At 40.3% G+C, this 10,930-nt stretch overlaps 1 protein-coding gene across 1 annotated transcript; it reads left to right on the plus strand.

Annotated features, from left to right (window-relative positions):
• Positions 1-7,593: 7,593 nt before the first annotated feature.
• On the plus strand, positions 7,594-9,663 carry LOC109086035 (insulin-like growth factor-binding protein 5). The gene is made up of 4 exons (XM_019100522.2): positions 7,594-8,320; positions 8,610-8,644; positions 8,800-8,919; positions 9,104-9,663. Exons 1-4 carry the CDS (start codon positions 7,984-7,986, stop codon positions 9,215-9,217), a joined length of 606 nt encoding a protein of 201 aa, XP_018956067.1. The 5' UTR covers positions 7,594-7,983; the 3' UTR covers positions 9,218-9,663.
• Positions 9,664-10,930: the final 1,267 nt, after the last annotated feature.

The raw sequence follows: 10,930 nt of genomic DNA on the forward strand, positions 1-10,930 counted from the left end.
CTGGTTGAAGCACCCAGTTTATCCATTGGATTGGGGATGATGACCAGATGAAAGACTGACATTGACATCGAGGTGTTTAAAGAAAGTAGACCAAATAGGAGGTAAACTGAGGTCCCTGATCTGACACAGTATCCTAGGAGGATCCGAACATGCGAAAGACACACGGTTGAAAAAGGCATGCTGGGGGTTGTTTAGACCAATGGTTCCCAATCCTGACCCTGGAGAACCCCCAACACTGCATGCTTTTGGTGTCTCTCTTATCTGACACACATGTTTGAGGTCTTGGAGTCTTCACTAATTGAGTTTAATCAGGTGTGTTTGAATAGGGAGACATCTAAAATGTGGAGTGTTGGGGATTCTCCAGGACCAGGATTGGGAACCACTGGTTTAGACAATGTCAAAGTTGCGTACAAAGTTGGCTGCGTCAAAGATAAGAGAATTCCACCAGAAATAATTCTGGAACAACTAAGTAGTTGCTTGGATGCTGGGGTGACCATAACATGAGGAGGTATGGATCCCCCTAGGAATGCACATACTCCAAGTTGCGATGGTCAATTGGTACTTGCAAAGGAAGTTTTACTCCCTTCAATCAGTGCTTTCATTTTTTAAGAGCAGCCTTCATGGCTAGCAACTCTCTGTTTTCAACTTCATAATTGTGCTCAATAGTAGTCAACTTATGGGATTTAATTTTCTTTGTTGCCTCCTTTCCACCCTTGGGATGTTCGAATACATCTCTGAGTCTGTGTTGAAAAAGAAAGAATGTAGCCTGTCATCCTCTCTTTCCCACAATGATAGTGCCCAGTCCAGAGCCTACCCAGAGAGAAGAGACTTGACAAACACCACCTTAGCTTCTTTGGTGGTAAACTTACTAATTCCTCGGAGAGGGAGGTTAGCTTACATAACATTCCAGCCTGTGAAGTGACTTCAGCGTGAAGTTCTTCTGGATCTTGTTCAGGTGAAGATTATTGTGACAGGGGTACTGTCCCAAGATGGGAGACATTATTTGCTCAATGATAGGATCCTAGTTCAGCTTTAGAGAATATAAATTAAGTATTAAATCAAGTATAACTGCTACCTTAAAAAAAAAAAAAACTTTGTTCAAAAATCTCATTGATTAAAGCAGACAATGTATTATGATATTTTATATATACTCTCACCGGCCACTTTATTAGGTACACCTGTTCAACTGCAATTGCTAATCAACACATGGCAGCAACTCAATGCATTTAGGCATCTAGATGTGGTGAAGACAACTTGCTGAAGTTCAAACCGAGCATCAGAATGGGGAAGAAAGGGGATTTAAGTGACTTTGAACGTGGAATGGTTGTTGGTGCTAGACGGGCTGGTCTGAGTATTTCAAAAACTGCTCATCTACTGGGATTTTCACACACAATCATCTTTACTCCTGAGATGGCGCCGCCGCGTTCGGACGCCATCCTGTTCGCTCCACTTAGACTGTGTTTTTATTTAAGTATTTACTTAACGAAAATCACAAACCATTCACCCATAAAAAGTGGTGATGGACTTCATCTCCAACAACGAGGCTGCCTACCTTGATGAAGTATGAATCACCTGTTTTACGACGGTTTACCCAACAATCCAAGTTGGCCACCTGAGATTCTCCGTACGATGAATGAGAACAATGGCTATGAAATGGCTCCTCCGAGGCGACAAAACAGAAAACACAGAGGGAAACGCGCTGGGGTTCACAACAGACTAAGGACCAGAGCGCACAGTCCACCTTTACCCAGTATCCTGCTAGCCAACATCCAGTCGCTTGAGGACAAGATGGATGATCTCAGAGCCAGGATAAGATTCAATCGGGACATAAGGGACTGCAACATAATCTGCTTATCAGAAACATGGCTGACCCCCTCGGTACCGGACGAAGCTGTAACACCATCTGATAGCTTCTCTGTTCTTCGGATGGACAGGACTGCAGAGGCCAGCAAAACCAGAGGTGGTGGGGTCTGTTTCATGTACAACAACAAATGATGTGACCCCAGGAACATCACCACTCTGTCGCGTTCCTGTTCGCCTCATCTGGAGCATCTAACGATCATGTGCCGGCCGTTCTATTTCCCTCTTGAGTTTACAGCGGTCATCACCACGGCTGTTTACATTCCACCTCAAGCGGACATGGAGATGGCCTTGTCTAAGCTCCATGATGTGCTTAGTGTCTGCTTAAACAACCACCCGGATGCTGCCATCATTGTGAGTGGGGACTTTAATAAAGCCAGTCTTAAACATGTAATGCCAAACTTTTACCAGCACATTTCCTGTCCAACCAGAGGGAGGAATACATTGGACCACTGCTATTCTCAATTCAGGAATGGAAATAAAAAGCTACCAGGTTTTGGTAAATCTGACCATACCGCCATCTTCCTCATCCCGGAATACAAACAAAAGCTCGTGCAAGCAGCTCCAGAGAGGCGGGTGGTGAAACGCTGGTCCGCCCAATCAGAAGCTGCGCTACAGGACGCGCTCGATGACATAGACAGACTGGGACATGTTTAGGTCTATTTCCACTGACGTCAGTGAGTTTGCGGATGTATCTATCAGCTTTGTCTGCACTTTGGTTGAGGAGTTAACACAAACTATAACAATAAAAACTTTCTCGAACCAGAAACCATGGGTCGACAAATCAATCTAGGCAGCGGTATGCGCGCACGCCTGCGTATAATGCGGGGCTCGTGTCAGGAGACAGGAGCGGATACAAAACTGCATGTTACGCTCTCCGACAAGCTGCGAGAACCGCTAAACAATGATACAGAGAACGAGTGGAGACTCATTTCCAACTGAATGACTCCAGGTGCATGTGGCAGGGATTGAGAACTATCAGTTCTTTTAATCGTAAACCATCCGTTGCAGTGAGTGCTGACTCTTCACTAGCCAACGAGCTGAACACCTTTTATGCACGTTTCGAAGCAAACCGCTCTGGCGATATCAACAGTCTGCCGGCGTGCACAGAGGAGAAGAACAGCTGTGTCAGTGATGCGTACACAATCACTGTATCGGAGGACGAAGTTCGTCGAGCTCTGAACCGTGTGAACATCAGGAAAGCAGCTGGCCCAGATGGGATTTCTGGTCTTGTATTGAGATCATGCGCCGATCAGCTGGCTGGATTGTTTACGTCTATCTTTAACAAATCCCTTGCTCAGTCAGTCGTCCCTACATGCTTTAAAAAATCTATCATCGTTCCTGTACCAAAAAGCAACAGTCCATCTTGCCTAAATGATTATCGACCAGTGGAACTCACATCACTAATTATGAAGGTTTTTGAAAAGCTTATCAAGAACACCATCTGCTCCTCTATCCCTAACAACATTGACCCACTCCAGTTTGCCTATCGCCCTAATAGGTCTACTGAGGATGCTGTCTCCTATCTCCTGCATGCCACTCTCACCCACACAGACAACAATAAAGGGAATTATGTGAGGCTGCTGTTCATAGATTATAGCTCAGCCTTTAACACTATAGTCCCCCACAATCTGGTTTCCAAGCTCAGAAACCTCAGACTGAATGCCCTACTCTGTGACTGGGTTCGTGATTTTCTATCATGCAGACCACCTCCAACATCATCACCCTGAGTACAGGAGCCCCACAAGGATGTGTTTTGAGCCCACTGCTCTACTCCCTCTACACACATGACTGTGTGTCCTCTCACACCTCCACTTCTGTCATCAAGTTTGCAGATGATACAGTGGTTATGGGCCTCATCTCCAACAACAACGAGGCTGCCTACCTTGATGAGGTAGAAAGACTGACATCATGGTGCCAAACAAACTGTCTCTTTCTGAATGTCAGCAAAACCAAGGAACTGGTTGTGGACTTTAGGAGGAGGCAGCAGCAGATCTACACCCCACTCATCATTAACGGGACCCCAGTGGAGAGAGTGAGCAGCTTCAAATACTTTGGCGTACACATTTCCGAGGACCTGACCTGGACTAACCACATTCAAGCTCAAGTTAAAAAAGTCAGACAATGACTGTACCATCTGAGACTCCTGAGAAGATTCAAGGTTTCCCGTGGAATCCTGAAAATTTTCTATATCGGGGCTATAGAAAGTATATTGACATTTCGTCGTGGTATGGAAACAGCACAGCCCAGGATCTTAAAGCCCTGCAAAGAGTAGTGTGCTTAGCTGAGCGCATCTCCAGAACATCTCTCCCCTCTCTGCAAGACATCCACACCAGGAGATGTAAATCTAGGGCTGTTAAGATCCTCAAAGACTCCACCCACCCTGCAAACCCACTGTTTAATCTGCTACAGTCAGGCAGACGCTTCCGCAGTTTGATGGCAAAAACGGAGAGGCTCAGAAGGAGTTTCTTCCCTCACGCTATTAGACTACTAAATATGGACATTAAACACACTGCACTTTAGAGACTCTGGTAGTGTAGGGTTCACCGATAACTCTTTGCACACTGCACTTTTTTGAGATAACCTAGCTACGAAACTCATCCTCACTATACATTGTTTACATTTCTGCACATCATCTGAGTAGCAGTTTCTGTCTAGCATCTCTGCACATCATCTGTGTAGTAGTCTAATATATTGTGTATATTTCATTATTTGTATTTAATCTTCTTCTTATTTTATTTCTCTTCTTCTTATTTTTTTGTATATTTCATTATTTGTATTTAATTTTCTCTTATTTTTTTGCACAGTCTTAAAAGAGTATGCCAGACCTACATTTCACTGCTTGTTGTATGCCATATAACTTGCAAGTGACAAATAAAATCTTGAATCTTGAATTGAATCTCTATGGTTTACAGAGAATGGTCCGAAAAAGAGAAAATATCCAGTGAGTGTAAGTTGTGTGGATGAAAATGCTTTGTTGATGTCAGAGGTCAGAGGAGAATGGGCAGATTGGTTAGAGATGATAGAAAGGCAACAGTAACTCAAATAACCACTCCTTACAACCAAGGTATGCAGAATACCATCTCTGAACAAACAACACGTCGAACCCTGAAGCAGATGGGCTACAGCAGCAGAAGACCACACCGGGTGCCACTCCTGTCAGATAAGAACAGGAAACGGAGGCTACAATTTGCACAGGCTTACCAAAATCGGACAATAGAAGATTGGAAAAACATTGTCTGGTCTAATGAGTGTCGATTTCTGCTGCGACATTCAGATGGTAGGGTCAGAATTTGGTGTAAAGAACATGAAAGCATGGATCCATCCTGCCTTGTCTCAACCGTTCAGGCTGGTGATGGTGGTGTAATGGTGTGGGGATATTTTCTTGGCACACTTTGGGCCCCTTAGTACCACTTGAGCATCGTTTAAATGCCACAGCCTACCTGAGTATTGTTGCTGGCCATGTCCATCCCTTTATGGCTACAGTGTACCCATCTTCTGATGGCTACTTCCAGCAGGATAATGCACTATGTTACAAAGCTTAAATCATCTCAGACTGGTTTCTTGAACATGACAATGAGTTCACTTTACTCAAATGGCCTCCACAGTCACCAGATCTCAATCCAACAGAGCAGCTTTGGCATGTGGTGGAATGGGAGATTCGCATCATGGATGTGCAGCCGACAAATCTGCAGCAACTGCGTGATGCTATCATATCAATATGGACCAAAATCTCTGAGGAACGTTTCCAACACCTTGTTGAATCTATGCCATGAAGAATAAAGGCAGTTCTGAAGGCAAAAGGGGGTCCAACCCTGTACTAACAAGGTGTACCTAATAAAGTGGCCAGTGAGTGTATATTATAAAATACAAACTGTATATGTCGCTTCATACCAGCTAATCCAAGAGGCCTTTTTGTTGTGTGTTGTTTTTGTATTTTTTTTTGTTTGTTTTTTTGTCTGTCTGTTTGTTTGTTTGTTTGTTTGTTTTTTTGTTTTTTTAATGATCTTCTTTTATACTGTAGATTGTGCAATGTCATTTGAGTAGTTATAATTCATGATAATAATTCATTACAAATGTGGGGTCACCCTTCCTTATATATAGGTGACTTGCACACCTGTAGCAGTAGAGATGAAGCTGGTTGCCAATAACATGTATGTAAACTCTTCCATGACGGGAATACGTCTTTTAACTCTATGTGATGTATGTGATGTAATATGATGTTCATATTTTTATTACTCAGCCAGTGTTTGTGGGTCTGGTAGACCCGCTGCAGTTTTTGGTTTTTAACACAATTCAACACAATCAAAAATTATATGTTAAAATACTCATTAGATGCTTACTTTATCCCAATTACAAGCAATATAAACAGCATATATGGTAAAAATTTGCCCATTATTTTTATTAGATCACATTTATGAATTAAATTGCTACAACCTTGTGTGGGAATGGCAAGAGCAGAAACACAAAATTCACATTTACACTCACACTCTTACAGACTCTCTCTCTCTCTGTCACACACACATACACATACACACACACATAAACACACAAACACATACTAATAGCAGGCCCAGACAATAGGAATACCGAGTGAAGGTACACATGATCTAAATTTCCACTCTTTTACTAGCTCTGGGTCCAGTGGACCCGAACATTCTGTGTGTAATATAAATATGTAGGGGGGTGCACAGTGAGTGGTCAATGAAAATTTGTTCTGATATAGTATGTTCTTCACTGAAAATGAACCAAGGCCAATGAGTCTGAGTTTGAAAAAATAATTAATAGTATAATTTTTCTTTTGATAAAAAGTGAAAACGGGTCCCACAGACCCAAACACCATACAAGGGTTAAGGAGATATTCTCTGACAAAGCACATACACAGCGTGTTTACTGATATCTTTGGATATCAGTAAAAAAAAAAATGAAAAAATTGTGGTTAGAGGGAAAAGCCCTTGTTCATTTTTCCCCATGTCACTCAGAAACACCTGTGATGTGGTGCTCATTTTCCTACTTGAGGCGATTAATTATGACATCATTGCGATGGGGAAATCAGTGCAATGACAGATCAAGGGTGAAGTTCTTGAAAAACAGGCTTAAAGTAATTAAGCGATCAACCATGACTTCATGAAAAAGGATTTTGTGTGTGTGTGTGTGTGTGTGTGTGTGTGTGATTTGAGAGGGGGAAAAAAACCATGGAGACAATTGAAAAAAAAAAAATGTACACATTGCAATAAAGCAATTTGTTATAGTAGGCCAAGACTTGGCAATGTGTGGGAGTTCCTGCGGGTGTGAGACATTTTTGTCTTGCTGCCAAATTAACTAATATAATACAACATCCTAAAGTAAAAATCCAGAAGATGGGACATTGATTAAAATAACAATTGGATAGATTGCTCCATTTTAATAATGGCAACTACATGAAGCATATACAGTGAAGTGAATATCAGTGAATTATTATTATTTATTTTTTTTAGAACATGTTCTGCCTATATACTTCTGCAAGTAGAAATTAATAGAAAAAAGGGTTATACTATACTAAGCACAGTATGTGCCACTGTCCCCTAACAGGGCTGTGTTTCCCAAAAGCATTGTAAGCCTAAGTAGATAGTAGAACCATTAAATGCCAAGTCAAAACCATTTCTGGTTTGGGGTTCGCACCAAGGAGTTATATTATATCTAGAGAAAGCTATCCATTAGCATTCACATTCTTTATGTGCATCAGTGGAAACATAAAATATTACATGTTAACAAAATTCATGAATTGAATCCAGCTCAATTTGGATATAACTTTTGAAATGGAGCTGTGGCAGAAATGGGAGGGATACAGTTATAAAGTAACTCCACCTCTTATCTAACGCCCAGCATATGCTGCTCTCTCAGCCTCCCACCCCTAAACCATCTCAGCTGTTTAAAAGCAGCCCATGTTGCATTTTTGGGCAAGTTTTATCTAATTACTGTCTTTAGATACCAGATGTCTCCTGCGCATCCACTCCACTTCCACTGAATATTAAAAAAGGGGAATCAAAAGCGAAAGAGAAGCGGAAGAGAGAAGACCATTCTCTGAAATTTAAAAAAAAAAAAAAAAAAAAAAGCTGCTGAGGTTTTCAAAATTGGACAAAGATGGTTTCTTTTCATTATTTACTATCACTTTTGGTTACCATTCAACTCAGCTTATATGGTTCTAACTCGCTTGTATTAGGCTTAAAGAAGATCTGTACATCATGTAATGGGCCCACAGGGGAACCCAGTGGTCACAGAGGTGAACACTTATCAGGGGAGGAGATCACATCCGTGTTGGCATTAGGTGAACACTGTGGGGTTTACACCCTACCTTGTATGCAGGGTCTTCGGTGTATCCCTCCTCTTGGAGAGCAAAGCCCCCTTCAGGCACTGCTTCAGGGACGAGGGGTCTGCAAAAACATCAAAAGTACCTTTACTGACATCCATCCATCTACAGGTAAGATCACTGGTCTTGGAGTATCTCTTTAAACTGAGATGAAATTGATTAGTCTTAAATGTCTAGTTAAAAACATTTTGAGGAACTGACTAACCAAAACAAACTAAACAAACATATTCCTTAACTATTATTTTAAGTACAAATATATATATAATGTTACTCTGTTTTACAGTCCAAGGTATTCTTGAACCTTTGTCCTTAACTATTATTTTAAGTACAACCACCTTTGTGCAGTTCAATTGAACAAAAGTTATATTGTTATCATATTAATACAAGTATTATGTTTCAGATTATCATCCATCATCCACTGAAAACAATGAAAAGGTAATATTTCTGAAAAGGAAATATTTTTGACTCTGTAAATTACTGTTCTACATAAATATTTACAGTATTTAGTGTTCCTACTGTCTGATTTGTTTAGGCAGAAATGAAAACATGTTTTCGTAATGTGTTTTCATTGTTGTTATTTAATTTTGTAGGGTCCTTGTCGCAAACTGCTCAACACAATCCTCCAAAGTATAGAGCTCACGATTATTCATTCAATTCCGGATATCTACATCCCCAACTGTGACAAACAAGGGTTCTTCAGGAGGAAACAGGTGTGTAGAGTACACAGAAGGTGTTTTAGGACCTTCTGTTAAAACAGTTCCAATGGTTCTTGAAAGGTTTTGCAAACCCATTTGTAAATCCAAATGAGGTGGCCCATGGTAAAGATGTACATTGTAACTGTTCTCTATAAACATTAATATAGTTTGTATTGTCTTTTTGACCTTCTTGAAACAGTGTCGGTCATCAAGAGGAATGCAAAGAGGCCACTGCTGGTGTGTTGACGAGAAAGGATCAAAAATTTCATCCCGTAAAAGGAGTGACGGAACTATCTCATGTAACAGTGCCTGAGAATTGTGATACAAACTGAATTTGTAAATGTAAATATGGACCTGGAATCTGTTTAGTAAGGACTGCAAAAGAGATGACAGACACTAAGAACTCTATGACCACAAAGCAAGTAGAATATTTACAATCATTCATCTCCCTCTGGTTGTGAAAAATATGTTTGCAGCATTTGTGTCATTATTTCTGATGCATAAATTTACCAGAACAGTATTTTTTTAAAATATTAAGATAAGATAAGATATAAAGTTAAGATTTAAAAAATAATTTAATTTGTTATAAATACCATATAGAAACATAGAAAGATTATATACTCCCTGAGTGAATGTCATTAATGTGCTGTCTGGTTTGAAATGTATTAATTATGCAGTAAGAACATATATATATATATATATATCAAATTACTTAAATTTATGTTGCATACATATTAACTGCTTATATATTAATATATATATTAATTGTCCTTTCTATATACTCAGCAAAAAAGAAACATCCTTTCACATTCAGCTGCCTTTATTTTCAGAAACTTTCTTAACAGCATAAGTACTACAGTGCATCCCATTCTCATGTTCTGCACCAGATTTGCAGTTTTTTGCTATGAGATGTTGTCTCACTCTTCCACCTAGACATTTAATTTCTTGAATACATCATGGTTACATGTGGTTTTCCACAGCAAGATCAATCAGCTGTCCTTCCTGCCTCTCTGTAGCACTGTCTTAGGTGTCTTACATTACAGACATTGCAGTGTATTTCTCTGGCTACATCTGCATCCCTCATGCCTCTCTGCAGCAGGACTCACATGTCCCCACAGGTGATCAGAGAACCTGGTAATCTTTTTTTCTGGTGTTTTTCAAAGTCAGTTCAAAGGTCTCTTTACTGTCCTAAGTTATTGTAACTGTGACCTTAATCGTCTTCCGCCTGTAATCTTTTAGTGTTTTAAGGACAGTTCCACAGGTGCATGTGCGATAACTGTTTACAAGACAAGTTTGAACAAGAATGAAAAATATTGTTTAAACCTTTTCCAATAAAGATCTGTAAAGCTTATTTGTATTTTACAAAATTATCATTAAAATATCCTATCCTGCTTTCCTGAAAAAGAAACCTTTTATTCCGTTTTTTTTCTGTGTGTGGGTGTGTGTGTCTGTCTGTCACGGAGAGCTGCTGTAAAACACACAAGCGCATAATGATGAAGATAGAAGGTAGTCTTAAATCCAAAAGGGCAATAATCCATACAGAGAGATCAGCAACATATCCACACAATTGATGTATAAGACTGGACAATAAAGAACAGAAAGAGAGCAACTTGTCACTGTCCTGCAGAGTTTAGCTCCAACCCCAATTAATCACACCTGAACAAGCTAATAAATGTCTTCGAGATCACTAGAAAGCTACAGGCAGGTGTGTTTGATTAGGGTTGGAGCTACTCTCTGCAGGACAGTGGCCCTCCAGGACCAAAGCTGCCTATCACTGTTCTAGATCAACATTTGTCAAAGTTCTGCAATGCTATGACATTTATATGGAGTGACAGATATATAAAAGCAAAACTAAAGGGATAGTATCGGAAATAATTTAAAACTTTGTTGTTTTTCTTCTCACTCTCGTCTTCCTTATTGCCTACTCATGAATCTGCTGGTGTTTGCGGCACATCATCTTATAAATTAACATGAAAACTGGGTCTCCAACCCCCCTCCTGCAGAGCTCATCTACATCCATAACAAC

This window comes from Cyprinus carpio, chromosome A11 (genome assembly GCF_018340385.1).
Source record: "Cyprinus carpio isolate SPL01 chromosome A11, ASM1834038v1, whole genome shotgun sequence".
Classification (NCBI taxonomy): Eukaryota; Metazoa; Chordata; class Actinopteri; order Cypriniformes; family Cyprinidae; genus Cyprinus; species Cyprinus carpio.